Genomic DNA, 14,031 nt, shown 5'->3' on the forward strand with positions numbered 1-14,031 from the left:
GTGCATGGACAGGGAGACATGCACCAGCAGCAGAGGTGATGCAGCTCCAGGACTGCGTCACCCTGGGTACTACGCTGTTCTCAGGCCTCCTGCAATCTGTGTTATTTTTATTCTTTTCGATCTCACCAGCTCCGGATGTACCTTTTTTAGCCTTCTTTCCCGCCTCTCTCCACCGCGAAGGCCACCGCAAGGCGGAGAATGACATTCGATGTCGGCTCTCTTACCGACCACGTTTCGTATTTTACGCTCAAGCGTGTCCCTGGAAAGGCTCTTTTCTTTTGAAAAAGAGCCGGCCTATTCGCCGCGAGGGCCCTGGGGGTGTTCCGCATTTCTTAGCCTTTTCCGCGTCTCTTAAGCAATGATTAAGAGGGGGTTTCTTCTTCTTTTACACGCTACTTTTTTGTCCGAGACGAAAAAACCCGGGCAAGAAGGCTATTTATATTATATATATTTATATGTTGGCATGCTATAAGTATCTCTTTCTAGCCCAGGCGTTTTCCTGTCAGGGTATTGTATATCCCGTGTATACTTACCCCTTTGGGTTATAGCTGCAACAGCGATGCAGCAGTTGTTACCCCGATAAAAGAGTACTCTGTGCCTGGACATGTTGTAACTCCCTCCTCATAATCGTCTCGTTACTCTGGCCTGGACATGCTTTGAGAGAGAAGGGAGGCTTTTTCCAGATGGGCTTATAATACGAGCTATTTTACTTTGGTGCGCTGTGTACTGCTCGTCTATAGCTATACCTCTACCGGTCAAATAGTACAGGTTACTGTGGGCGGGCGAGAAAGCCACCATGGGCCTGGTGTCGGGTAGCAGACGCTGGCGGTTCTGGCGGAAGACGGACCTGGATGTACCGTCTAACGAGGCGCAGGCGCACACGAGCCAGGAACAACAGCCACATCTACATACAAACAATGGAGAAGAGACGGAGCATGGACATCGAGCCCTTTCAGTTCCTGCGTCGTCTCTGCGCCGGACATCGTCAGCATGCACACAGCAAGCTCCAGCATCTTCTATGGAGTATGATGCCGAAGGCGCAGTTGACCCGGATGCCGATATAGAGCGGCTAGGGAGGCAACGGCCGCCAGTATTTAGGAACTTTGCTTCTGAGGCTGCCTTTTGTTTCTCTATCGTAATGTCCCAAGTTTTGACGGTACGACCATACCTTATCTTCCCTAACCGATAAACATGAACTATACTGACAACACACCAAAAAAAGGAGTATTTCATTTCTGGATTCAACGTCATAATACCCAGGCTGGTGGATGAATTTGATATCCCAGATGCCTCTGCCGTCTGGCCGGCCAGTGCCTTTCCGCTCGTCGTGTCCTCTACCCTTCTCATCTCTGGCCGCTTGGCAGACATGATCGGTGGCTACTACATGTACGTCGGTGGCATGGGATGGCTGTGCATATGGTCAGTCATCGCCAGCTTCTCCAACAACCGTATCATGCTCATTCTATGCCGAGCTCTGCAAGGCCTTGGTCCTGCAGCATATCTACCATCGGGAATGATGCTGTTATCAATCGTGTATCGTCCAGGGCCACGAAAGAACCTAGTCTTCAGTCTGTACGGAACCTGTGCTGTATTTGGATTCTTCATTGGTATCTTCTGTTCGGGACTGGCTGCGCAGTATCTTGCATGGCAGTGGTATTTCCGCATCGGCGCCATCCTCGCTGCTATTACTACCGCCAGCTCATTTTTCTTCATACCCTCGGATGCAGCTGAAAGACGCAATCAGGGAGTCAAGATGGACTATTTGGGTTCGGTTCTTATCGTAGTCGGCCTCACCCTATTTGTCTTTGCGGTTACAGATAGCGCACATGCCTCTCATGGATGGAAGACACCCTATGTCTACGTCTCTTTCGTCCTCGGATGTCTCTTCTTGGCTGGTGCTTTTTATGTTGAAGGGTGGGTTGCAGAGTCGCCCTTGCTGCCATTCGATTTGTTCGATGCACCGTATATGAAGGCGATGGTGCTGGCACTGCTCTTCTTTTATGGGTGTCTTGGAGTATTCCTACTCTATGGTACTCTATAGTAAGTGTTCATCATCTCTACCTAACACCATTCAATACCCCGCTAACGTTATTCCTAGTATGGTTCACATCATGGGTGCCACATCTTTACAAGTTGTCGCCTGGTGTACTCCGATGGTAGTGGGAGGTTTTGCTTTCCCCATCATGGTCGGAATCTGTCTACACCTGGTCTCTGGAACCGTTCTCCTTATTATCTCCGGAATAGGCTGGATAATGGCGGGCCTCCTTTTCGCAATAATGCCCGATGGTGCAAGCTACTGGGCGTATGCTTTCCCAGCGATGATTGGCGCCACCCTTGGTATTGACGTCACATTCAACATCACAAACATCTTCATCACCACAAGTCAGCCAAAGCACCGCCAAGGTCTAGCTGGTGCTCTGATAAACTCTGTCCTGTTCTTGAGTATTGCGGTACTGCTTGGGTTCGCGGACGTTGCTCAGGTAGCCACCCTGGACCAAGGGAGGAAGCAGAGTTACCGTGTCGTCTTCTGGTTCAATACTGCATGTGCGAGCGTCGCACTACTGATTATTGTGCTCTTTGTCAGAGTAAATCCAGCAGCGAGCGACTTGACAGTCGACGAAAAGAAGAGGCAGCATGAGTTAAGTCAGAGACAATCACAATATCTGGAGGCACCTCCTCAAGGCATAGGAGAGAATCCTCCTACCGCGCCTCGACATGACAATTTGGCCTCGTCATAACATCAAAGCAGGGTTTTGGTTATCCTCTCCCTTGTATGATTGATATCTACCCTAATCCTAGGCTCTACTTGTTCAAGTGGCCTTGGAATATCCACATTTCGCTCCTAGAGCCGCTTCCAAGGAGCCACCATATTGTCGCGACCGGAGCAGCAGATATATGCTTTCCTACCATTTACGATCCGTCGAAACGACCTCAACATTTAGTATATAGCCACAGCGTTAGTGAAATCTTGTTTAGGAGAATAGCGACAAAAAAAGTTATGATACCTACACCTAGCATTTGTATAGTCGCACAAGAATCTAGCGTTATTTATCAGCACACAATTCACTGCGGTAGCTACTTATTGCTACATCTCTTCGTTTCTGTGAAACATTGCGTTCGAAGCATTAGTTATGGGGAAGGCTGAATAGTACTCCGTACGGAGTACATGAAGAGCTATTCAAAATTTGTCCAAGAGTTGGAAACCCGACCAACCGTGACAGCATTCGGTCTCCAGCCATAGATCTGTCCAAACTTGTACATACTCCACCTACGTTCTTCGTTGCGAGGGTAATAATTTTCTTCATCTTTAACCGTCTACACTTATCGATCTCTATGATAGTACTCCGTACCCGGTAGTTGCAGTATTCCAGTGCTCGCATGGCAGCGACAGTGTAACGATACTGCTGCAATCGTAGCCAGCAGGACATTCACAATATCAACAATATCCGCGGATATTAAATAGCATGGAATCCCTCGTATTGCTGCAAGGGGGAAGAGGATTTGTCGTTGCTTTCTTCGGTATTTATGTAGCTGGAATTCTCCTTGTTTCACTAACCAACTACCTGATGCCAGTTAAGGAGTAGGTTATTATGAGATGTATTTTGGTGATATGGATGGATGGAACCCCTGGTCCAGACTTTCCGCCGCTAATTACTTCCAGGGATCTTCCTGCTAGTTTGCCAGTTTAGTGAGCTCTGAAGGAAGATATGCATGCACGAAGGATTCGGTGCATAGTTCGAGTGCTGTTGCTGCCTAGTTGCTGTTCACCTTATAAGAGGCAGCTCTCTCTTTGTTGAAAGGATACTCAAACTATTTAAACCATTTTCTCATTTCTCTTCAACTTTCCTTCGAGCGTTTATAACGAGTCTAGTTAACAACTACCTGTCGTGCATTTCATCAATAGCTGATTCACTGCCAGGTAACTAGTTAACCATGTCGAGTCAAACGCCAGCCAGTATAAGACCGTTTAACTAACCAGCAACATCACTAACCAACAAGATATTGATACCATGGCCATCTCCAACTCATTACCGGTCTTTATCGTCGCCAATCTCTTCGGGGCAATGTGCATTGGGTTTGGTATCAATGCGATACTGCGTCCCGAACACGGCGTGTCATTCTTCGAGCTCGCTCCTCCCACCGTCGACGGCCCAGAGAAGACGCTGTTTAACAGCATGATGGCCGTCTACGGAGTGAGGGATGTGTTTATGGGTGTGGCCATTTACGCAGCTGCGTACACCGGCGCGCGAAAGGCATTGGGGTGGATCTTGCTTGGAGTGAGCGCCGTAGCCTTTGCGGACGGTGCTATTTGTGCACTTAATGGTGCTGGAGAGTGGAATCATTGGGGATATGCTCCTGTTGTTATGGTTGTGGGAATGTTGACTTTGGGTGTTTTGGATGGTGATAAAGCAAAGACGGCTTAAGAGAGCTGTTAATATTTGTCTAGGTTGACATCAGGGACTACAGTTGTTGATCATCTAGACGGACGGGTGGTTATATTTCAATAACAATTGACGATTTACATCCGCCCTGCCACCCTGCATATAGGGTATGCTTATGCTATATATATAGAACACAACACGGTAACTCGACCAGGAGAAGGTAATCCGAGAGTAGTGATGAGAGAAAAGAAAAGACACCAGGTGAAGAAAGATAGAAATAGATGATACACTCAATGCAATATAAAGACGCCACCGCGCCTGCGCCCGTCGATACCAGAGATGTCGCGTACAACGCACATGGGCTAAAGCAATTAAGCAAGGAAAAAGGGATAAGTATGAAAGGGCCAAACTGACAATTTTTTGGTTTTTGGTTTAGACATGCATCTCATCAATGACGGAATCAGTAGGAAGTAGTTGTGGTTAGGGCTCGGTCAAACGCTCGGGGGCTATCAGACAGAGAGTATATTTGCAGAAACACGAAAGGAAAGAAAGAATATACCCGCATAGGTGTATGCGACAGAGCGAAACAAAAAGGTCCAAACACCTTTGTATAAAACGCAATTCAAATGTTCATTGGAGGATTCATAGCCCATGGGGAGCTGGTGGCCTCGACTAGCCGGGTGATGGTAGCCGTTGAATAAAGGATATGATGATATGGCAGGATAAGAAAAAGAGGCGGATAAGTGATGTTGCCGTATCAGCTCTTATGGATGTTACTATCATCAACCAGGTGATTATCATGATAGTCGCCGTCATGGTGGAGGGTAACGCTGTTGAAGTCTTCGAAGGGATCGGCAACTTCTCCCGACGGCGTGGCCAACCCAGAGTCCATTGGCACACCGGTCAAGTTACTTGAACCACCAATATCGACACTAGCACTTTCCTTGACATTTCTAAAGTTGACAGTGTCGATTGCTCTACCCTGGTGGGGTATCATAGGGGGTTTCATGTGTCTGATCAAGGCCCATTGGGTTGGCCTGAAGAAAGGATGAGTTTTGACGTCGGAAGCACCAGCGCGGGCGCCGAGCCGACGGCATTCATCCTTGATAAGAAGCTTGCGTATAAGCCCTTTACAGAGACTGTAAAGCGGAGTTAGAACGCGTGAGACTGAAGTAAAAGCAATGAGATCTAAAATTTACTCACTTGGAAAGTTGCTGTGCGTTAGCATGTTCAGGGAACGGAACTTCATCCCTTAGGATGTTTGCAAATGTTGCATTTCTGTTCTTGCCCTTGAACGGAGTGGTGCCGTAAAGCATCTCGTAGATAAGAATGCCTAATGTCCACCAGTCCACAGCACTGGTGTGGCCATTTCCTTTGATGACTTCTGGTGCAATGTACTCTTCGGTGCCTACAAAAGAGTTTGTTCTGAAATCGGCAATACATGACTTGGTGTCAATTGTTGGCAGTGAGCTGGCGGAAGTTCCGTTGCGGCCAATGATCATGGTTGGCGCACCCCCGGGGCCGGATTGTTTAGAGAGATCGAAATCTGATAACATTATATGTCCAGATTGATGAAGGAGGATGTCTGGGTACATGTTAGCGACGACTCCAGAAGAAGAAAAAGCAGACATGGCTTCCATACTTTCTGGCTTAAGGTCACGGTAGATAAAACCCATAAGATGAAGATACTCGAGAGCAGCAGTCACTTCAGCGGCATAAAACCGAGCATCATCTTCGGAGATGCATTTGCCAGGCCGCGTTTGAAGGGCTGTTGATTCCGTTAGCTGGGTTCCAGCTCAAGAACAGGAGGCCACGCCATACCTCTGAAAAATTCACCACCACTGCAGTATTCCATGCAAAGATAGAGGTGTTCCTCCGACTGGAAGGAATGATAAAGAGTGACTATGAACGGGTGATTACTTGTAGCAAGAATCTCCTGTTCTGCAAGCGCACGTTTTATCTTATTCCTCTTGATCATCTCCTTTTTACTCAACACTACAAGTTGAAATTAGTAAGGTGGGGAAAGGTGTAAGGGGAAACTTGAACATACCTTTCATGGCGTATAATCTTTGGGACTTCTTCTCCCTGACCAAATATACCTTACCCACATCTCCCTTGCCGATCAATTTGATCTTATCAAAACTTCCAGGACCAACTTCAACATTACGCACTTTTATTGAATTCGAACTATATGTTCGTCGATACCCAGCGTTACTCCGTGTTTGGCCAGGTACTGGAATAGGACCGAGGGTATCAGCATCAGGGACGGCGAGGTTTTGCGGTGCTGGTTGCTCGACGAAGCCTAGCTTCGCGGTATCTCCCGGCTGCTCGACCAAAGGCTCTTTACCCAGCTCAGCCGTCCGAGGGCGTTCGTCTGATTTCCCGGTTACAAACAGGCCCTGCGCATTGGGTGCAGAGGCAACCCTCCTTAGCTTTCTCGCCAGCTCCTCTTTATTGGCTGCGGTCGGCTGCTCTACACCAGGAGCTCCGTCTATATGTATGCCAATGCCAGGGGTATCGGGAGGGGTCGAAGGAACGCTATCATCATTTCGATGTCTCAAGGCGGGATATCCCTGATGCGCGAAGTATGGATTTGCGTGAGCCGTCGGGGACACACCATCGTCGTCCAGCGGGTTTCCCTCACTGGCAACAGTAGTTGACCGATTCCGGCCAATGTGTGGGAGAAACCTGGACTGAAACTTGGACTCTTGCTTGGGTACAGCGAGGTTGGAGCTCTTGTTCTGGTGGGAGTTATGGCCTGAGCCCCCTTGGCTGTTCGAGTTGGTATTCGACGAGCTGTTTATTCGAAAGAAATTCCGTAGTTTTGTAGGGAAATGTGAGGACTCATTCGCGGGTTTCTCATGTTTCTCATGCTTCTCATTCTTTTCATGCTTCTCCTGCTTCTTTCCCGTCAGCGATATGCCGGGGAAATTCCGCTTCTCTGAATTCGGATTTGTAGGAGTGGAGGAGTTGAATAACTGCGTCATAGCGACGGCTCTGCTTGCTTCCGACGTAGCGGTGAATCTTGCGGAAGAGGACAGCTACCGATTGAGACCAGCAGGAGCGCTTATAAATGCTTGTCCGTCTTCCCAACCGCAATCACAGGCCAGTCGAAAGAAGAAGAGCGTTGAATGATGCAAAGCCGGAACAGCCAGAAATCGGGAATGTCGACAATTGGCCAGGAATCAAAGTGTCCTCTACTTTTCTTTTTCCGTCCGGTCAAGGGAGGGCGAGGGGACTCCGGGCTGGGAGTGAGCTAGGATGGACGAAGGGAGGCCGGCTAGAGAGTGGTACTGGGGCAGCGGCTCGGCACCATTGGCATTGACGCTGGTGAAACAAGCGGGCCACGGACTTGGAGGCGCAAGGATGGACGACTGGTCATCTGTCAGCAGCAAACGAGGGTGCCAGCCGGGGGTAGCGAGAGCGCGAAACAGGAGAGACTGGCGCAGGAGAAGTTGGAAGTCAGCAAGCAAGTCGCAGCAGTACTTTTTTTGGCGCTGAGGTTGGTTGCCCAGGTGGCTTCTGGGTCCAGTGACGCGGCTGCTTACTCATAACACTATCTGGACGTCGTAGAAGACAGCAGCGGCAGCGAAGAGAAAAGTCGATACAAGATGGCACTTGGTAGCAGTGGACGGAGGCAGCGGTAGGGGAGATGCGTGTATGTGAGAGAAAGAGAGAGGACGGTGCGGTTACGGGTGCTGCCTGAGCGGCTTCCTTCGTATGGTCAATGATCGACTATGGCAGACCGTGGGCAGCTGTTTGATAGTGCTGGGCAACCCTGGACGCGACGAATATCACATTGATATTTATATTTATAGTCACGATGAAACGCTGCAGACAGTAGAAGAAACCATAGCAGTTGACTAACTATAATAGAGCGATATTGTTACTCACTACGTGTTATTGTGGTGACCGAACGTAAGTAACGTTAACTAGTTAAATAGCTAGCGGTCACAAAGTAGAAACTCCTAGTTCAGGTAACTAGTGAACAGCGACACGACTCCATATCAAGCCATCTCAACCACCGAACAGCTGCAAGATGGACTACGAAACGCCCGAGTCCGGGTTCTCTAACCCTCTCGTACGCGATAATCCGCTTCTCTCTCCGTTAGAGCAAGAGGTTCTGGACGAGTACACGAAACTGCTTGAGAATATGAACAAGGTACGCTTGCTTCGGGTGAAGACTTTGGGGAGGCGCTGCTTTGGACTGACACCAGCGTATAGCTCTCTACTTCACTGAACGATCTCGCGGTCCAGCCTTCATCCGATACACTTGATGCTTTGCGGTCACTGGAGAGGAAGACAGCTACCGTCTATACCTTGCTGAAGGCGAGTGTGTACAGCATTGTGCTCCAGCAGCAGATCTACAATGGCGGGGATGAGGGTCAGCTTGGAGATAGCTAAGGGTTTTCACGGTCTACTCGATGGCAAATTCTGGGATAGCATCAGAAGGGTCTCTGCTGCCGCTTTTTAGGGGCATAAGAGGGAAAATATCGGTATACCGGCAAGGGAAAGGATGGTAATGTCGCTCGTCCTGGTGGGAAAATGGAGTTTGGAGTTTGGCAGGAAAGGCGCGCTTGATTACTGGCAATGCTTGAAAATACATGTATCGACAGGAAATAGAACATGATACTCTTAAGATTATATAAATACACTTCATCCTATCCTATAGTAATACATCAGATATACCAAGGCCAAAAGGTAGACTCCTTAGACCTTTCCAGCGTAGTAAACCTTTCTTACGTCGACAAGCTTCTTTCCTAGGGCTTGAGCAACCTCTTCCGGATCCTTTTGGCTCATAAGAGCCTTATAGGCAGCCTTTGCCGTGTTCATCGGGTTTCTAGAACGAGAAACACGGGCAGCCAGATCCTTGATTCCGGCAAGACGGGCCATCTCCCAAATACGCTGGGAGCAGCGAAGACCAAAGCCTGATGTTCAATAAATCGTAAGTACAGGACTAAAATGATAAAAAGGAGGGGGGGAGAAAGGCGAATGTTTACAAAGTACGTACCTGGTGGTCGATTCATCAATACCAATTCGGTTCCAGCAACTTTTCCCTTGACATCTCCGAATATCGTCCGCCTCTCGTATCTTGGGACTGGCCTCATACTGCGAATTGCTCGGTATTCTGCTTGCTCTTTGGCAGCACCTATTTCTTCAGATTTGCCTTCACCAATTCCAAGAAGTCCGTTCTTGTTACCTGCAACAACAAGAACATAGGCCTTTTGAATCTTCCCGAGACGAGTTTGGTTGACGACTCGATGGCTGACAAGAACTTTAGTGTCTATTTGCTTCAATGCGGATGAGTTCAATCCGGTGATCACTCTCAGCTTCTTCATTAAGTCCGACTCTTCAGTCTTGGCCTCTTTTTCCTGCTGGAACAGGGGAGGGGGTTCATGGCGGCCGATGTTGGAAAAGGTTTCGCCCGGTTCAAATACATCCGGCACAACAGCGCTGTGAGGGTCGAGTTCAGCCTCTGCTTTGCCGGTGGTCAACCGCACGTTTTCGAAGAATTTTTGTAAACTTAACGCCGATGGTTCGTCTGGCATATCCTTGATGAAATTGGCGACGTCATCTACCAGTTCATCATGGGTTTTTAAGCGGGAGTTGGGGTCGTGGTTGGTGACGGGAGAGCGGATGTGGTGGTCAACAACAGGCTCAATGGTGGAAAAATCATCCACATATTTAAGTGCCCATGGATCATCCCTCAAGTTGAACTGCTCATCCACATCTTTATCGGGAATAGCTTTCTCTCCAGCTTCAATTGCCTTGATCTGTTCTGGCGAGTAGACTTTCTGCATGTGAGCCTTTTCGGCTTCGGTATAAGCCTTTGATTTTTCAGGTGTATGTTTTTTTAGCCATCCCTCAACGTCTGAGGCTTTGATATTCTCATGCTTCGGTTTTTGGGGAGCACACGGTATAGGAGTTGAGTGGAATTGTCGGCGAGGGTAGCGAACGAGATTTGGCTTTGAAAATGTGCAAAAAAGGCACCTTGCCGGTCGTGCGACGCTCATTGTGGCGGAGTGAGCTCGTATAACCAGTCAATGCATCGAGGCCGGTTGTCGATTCGATGCACAATGCGCCCTGGCCGTAGAATTGGAGGCCGTTCGTCCCTTCAATCGCGTGGTCAATTGAATTCAAAGATTGAAAGAATTTCTTCTGAAGCTCAAATAAGATTTATTACATAATATAGGAATATAGTTATCCCGGCTTAGTAAACATATGCTTATCTAATTTGCGGCCTCTTGCACTCTAGGCACCACCGTTTGGCCAAGATGGCTGTATTAACGCAGTTGCCTTGCGGTACGGAGTATAGATTGTATATATATTCTAGTCTTCCATTAACTACCGTAGACAGTAAATAATATTTACTACTAACGGTCAAAGTTCAGTTATTTACTTCTAGATTCCACCTAAATGATCACACAAACGAGATATAAACTATCTAGTCAACATGGAGGTACCTAAAACACACGGAATTTCTGCAAACATCTATGGGCGGGGAGACCGTTCCCTCGGCGATAGGCCTTGCCACGTTGGTCTTGCCGTGTATGAATTGGGCTCTGATATCTGTGAAATGCATCATATCCGTTGTCCCCAGGACGACATGTACATCTATGACCCTCGAACTCAGCCTCTGGAGGACTCCGTTTTGCGCGGTCGATGTGAATTAGTCCAAGTATCCACCTCAAAGAAGCAGACTGTCATTGAAATCCTTGACAAATTTGGCCTTGACTCTACCAATATCCCGGAAGTGGGCGTGGGCAATTGTCAGGATTGGCTCGCGGATGCAGTGCAGGAACTGGAGAAGCACGGTATTCTTCCAGACGGAGAGGGAGATTATTGGAGAAACATGATAAACTTGACCTCAGATCAAATGAAGAAGCGTTGTGAAGATGATGGAAAACAGTGGATTGATGGACCGGGGCTAATCCCATTCGATGGCATCCCGGATGCTAGGTATTCAGATGTGGAGAGGAGAAATATCGGGAAACTGGCTCAGAGTCCTATCATACAAGAGAAATTGGAGTCACTAATCGGTAACAAAGTTGGCTCTGGTCCGTTAGTTCCTGATGACGATCCCCATCGGCTCTATGTGTCCAGTCCCTTCTTTAGCCAGACAAGAGGCTAAGAATAAGACTGATTGATCGCCAAATATCTTAGCCACCTTCAACTTGGCGATACTCTTATGTTCTGTGACTGGTATATTTTGTTGTAGATATTTTGGCCAGGAATTCCCAATGCTCAGTGGAAGTGTGACTTAGCGGACTATCTCAAGATATGCCTTGAAGGACTCAGTATGGCCAGAGAATATTTGATCAAGCTGATCAACCTATAATTCAAATATTAATTCCACATAATTCCGGAAATTCGTCTCATGATTGCAGCCTCAATATAATAAGGTGGTATATATTTTTCCGTGACCAAGTCCCAAGATTCCTTGATGGGGATTGTAACTATAGCGCGGAAGTATTCCCAGTATTCAGGTCGATAGCCAGAAAGGCCCCAATCGATGGTAACTACACTGCAATCTGGCTTGACAATGATGTTATCCGGGCGTAAGTCACCATGGGTAAAAACTATCTCATGGCCCCTCAGGCTCCGCACTGTCTGGTGATTGATATATTCCGAAACGTAACGGGGTGATTCTCGATCAACTGGCCGAGAGTTGGGTGGAAATCTGTTTCGCATAGCTTGAATAATCCCTTCGTTGAAGGACGCTTCAGACTCAAACGGGCCATATTCAATTCGCTTATCACCCCACCAGGCATCGAAAATTGGGTCTCTGCATGTGGTGTGGCCCATCCCTCCGATATAACTGCCTTTTATCTCGCGTAACGGGCTTACTGCATCTCTCAAATTAGAGATGACCTTCTCACGATTCTCCTCACTCGCATGTATCCAAAAAAGAACTCAATAGCTTCCCTTCTTCAAAAGACATAATGACGTAACATATATCATCAAAAATGTATGCACTGATAAGGCGCGGTACAGCCACCGTTGTAGAAGCAGAGACTAAATGCATTGCCTCTGCTTCCGCTAGCCGAACTCCATAGCCATATTTGACTAGCATCCCGGAATCAATGTGAACTACTCTTGCGCCTCCCTTTCCAGGACAAAGTTCGGGCCAGTCATCCAAATCCTTTGGATCCAGCATTGTAGTAGGAAATCCAATGATCTTTGAGTAACTGAAATGTGTTTGTATACCTTCAGGTTCTGGAGGATTGAGTTTCGGTTCTTCCCTGGAGTGAGCGGAGATATTGGGCTGGGGAGTTATACCTCGATCGGTATGCTCTAAAGAATTGTCGTCCACATGTTTTTGGTTTGAGAGACAGTCGATTTCATGCAATGAATTACCGCTGCCCCCGTATTGAATAGGGATTTCGTCTCCCAGGTATTTGGCCAATTCATGTCTCTCCTGAAGTATGGTAATTTTCCGTAAGACATCTTCAGGCAATTTCAGTGCATAAAAGTTTGCTATGAACGGGTTGATAATGTAAATCCGGGATAGTATTTTTGGGTAGTACTGTGCCTGATCTTGAAATGATCTTAAAGCAGCTCGCACGTTGAAGATAAAGCTATCGAGCTTGGCTCGCTCGAGAGGTCGCGTGTGGGACGGACGACAATCAACAACAAACGCAGCCGTCAAGTCAGGGGATAGAGAATGATTCTGAAGCAAAACGACCATCAGACTTTCCAGAAGCCCTATGATAATATTTGCTATGCTTCCTGAATATCTCAAACATTCGAATAAGAGCCCGTATCCCTTAAGTGCTTTTTCGTCAAGTTTGATCCACAAGATGTGATGGCCGTTAAGCTGGGTTATATGCACGAAACTTGATAACTCTGGCATTGTCCGGAAAGGGAAAGGGTATGGTTTGCACATTTTCCTCCAGCGCAGAGTGTCCTTGATGGAAATACATGTCCTCTCCGCGAGGAACGCTCGGAGAGCAGATGCTTTGGTAAGGAACTATGCGTAATCAGTCAAAGCTACCGAATGATTAATCATATACATTTGCTTTACTCACTTTCAAAATTATGGCTTCGACGAGGTTCTTGTCTCCCTTAGCCAAGTCAACACCCCACATTTCCGTATAATTGGTTCTGAATACACATCTTGGAGGGCTTGTTGTACCTCGGGGAGATAGCTTGCCAGAGATTTATTCATGGAATGGATATGGTTGACGGTTGAAATCTGATAGCTGGGTAACGAATGATTTTGATAACGGGGATCTGGGCTTCGTAGCTGGTGGTTATCCAGCTATCAACCGAAGACATGTTTATTTCGATGTCAGCAGCTATTTCATCTTGATATTTTTCCCTCTCAGAGCTATAACAAGAAAGATATAACGTATATATACAGGGTATTACGAGGAAAAAGGCCAGGTAGGCTAACGCGTGGATGGCAAAGGGGTAACGTCCCTAGGTAAACCCTGCGTGACAAGTACGACAATCGCAGTACGAAGTAGACAGTGAGCTAAGGGCGGAACTTGGGGCTAAGATTGTGCAGTTACACAAATTGATCTGCTGCTTATCAAGAATAGAAAAAATTAGGTCACGTGATAAAACTTTACTAATCTCAACTTGTTGGTTGGTGGTTGCGATGCTCCATAAAGAGAGTTGAAAAGTGAAATTGATCAAAGTCAAA

The 14,031-nt window shown here is 47.4% G+C and overlaps 7 protein-coding genes across 7 annotated transcripts; 4 read left to right on the forward strand and 3 right to left on the reverse strand.

The window, feature by feature from the left end:
- Window positions 1–796: 796 nt before the first annotated feature.
- On the forward strand, window positions 797–2,738 carry MGYG_03275 (drug resistance protein; the record flags this gene model as incomplete). Its single annotated transcript, XM_003175706.1, has 3 exons — window positions 797–1,156; window positions 1,223–2,040; window positions 2,099–2,738. 3 exons carry the CDS (start codon window positions 797–799, stop codon window positions 2,736–2,738), a joined length of 1,818 nt encoding a protein of 605 aa, XP_003175754.1.
- Window positions 2,739–4,010: 1,272 nt separating this feature from the next.
- On the forward strand, window positions 4,011–4,424 carry MGYG_03276 (hypothetical protein; the record flags this gene model as incomplete). Its single annotated transcript, XM_003175707.1, has 1 exon — window positions 4,011–4,424. One exon carries the CDS (start codon window positions 4,011–4,013, stop codon window positions 4,422–4,424), a length of 414 nt encoding a protein of 137 aa, XP_003175755.1.
- Window positions 4,425–5,139: 715 nt separating this feature from the next.
- On the reverse strand, window positions 5,140–7,369 carry MGYG_03277 (AGC protein kinase; the record flags this gene model as incomplete). Its single annotated transcript, XM_003175708.1, has 4 exons — window positions 5,140–5,521; window positions 5,586–6,150; window positions 6,204–6,377; window positions 6,433–7,369. The coding sequence occupies 4 exons, from the start codon at window positions 7,367–7,369 to the stop codon at window positions 5,140–5,142; spliced, it is 2,058 nt and encodes a 685-aa protein (XP_003175756.1).
- A 1,052-nt stretch (window positions 7,370–8,421) lies between these two features.
- On the forward strand, window positions 8,422–8,786 carry MGYG_03278 (hypothetical protein; the record flags this gene model as incomplete). Its single annotated transcript, XM_003175709.1, has 2 exons — window positions 8,422–8,544; window positions 8,607–8,786. The coding sequence occupies 2 exons, from the start codon at window positions 8,422–8,424 to the stop codon at window positions 8,784–8,786; spliced, it is 303 nt and encodes a 100-aa protein (XP_003175757.1).
- Window positions 8,787–9,092: 306 nt separating this feature from the next.
- MGYG_03279 (mitochondrial 37S ribosomal protein MRPS5) lies at window positions 9,093–10,396 on the reverse strand (the record flags this gene model as incomplete). Its single annotated transcript, XM_003175710.1, has 2 exons — window positions 9,093–9,310; window positions 9,394–10,396. The coding sequence occupies 2 exons, from the start codon at window positions 10,394–10,396 to the stop codon at window positions 9,093–9,095; spliced, it is 1,221 nt and encodes a 406-aa protein (XP_003175758.1).
- A 440-nt stretch (window positions 10,397–10,836) lies between these two features.
- On the forward strand, window positions 10,837–11,514 carry MGYG_03280 (hypothetical protein; the record flags this gene model as incomplete). The annotated part of the gene is made up of 1 exon (XM_003175711.1): window positions 10,837–11,514. The coding sequence occupies one exon, from the start codon at window positions 10,837–10,839 to the stop codon at window positions 11,512–11,514; it is 678 nt and encodes a 225-aa protein (XP_003175759.1).
- Window positions 11,515–11,729: 215 nt separating this feature from the next.
- MGYG_03281 (hypothetical protein) lies at window positions 11,730–13,471 on the reverse strand (the record flags this gene model as incomplete). The annotated part of the gene is made up of 3 exons (XM_003175712.1): window positions 11,730–12,229; window positions 12,297–13,353; window positions 13,412–13,471. 3 exons carry the CDS (start codon window positions 13,469–13,471, stop codon window positions 11,730–11,732), a joined length of 1,617 nt encoding a protein of 538 aa, XP_003175760.1.
- Window positions 13,472–14,031: the final 560 nt, after the last annotated feature.

This window comes from Nannizzia gypsea, genomic scaffold (genome assembly GCF_000150975.2).
Source record: "Nannizzia gypsea CBS 118893 supercont1.2 genomic scaffold, whole genome shotgun sequence".
Taxonomy (NCBI): domain Eukaryota; kingdom Fungi; phylum Ascomycota; class Eurotiomycetes; order Onygenales; family Arthrodermataceae; genus Nannizzia; species Nannizzia gypsea.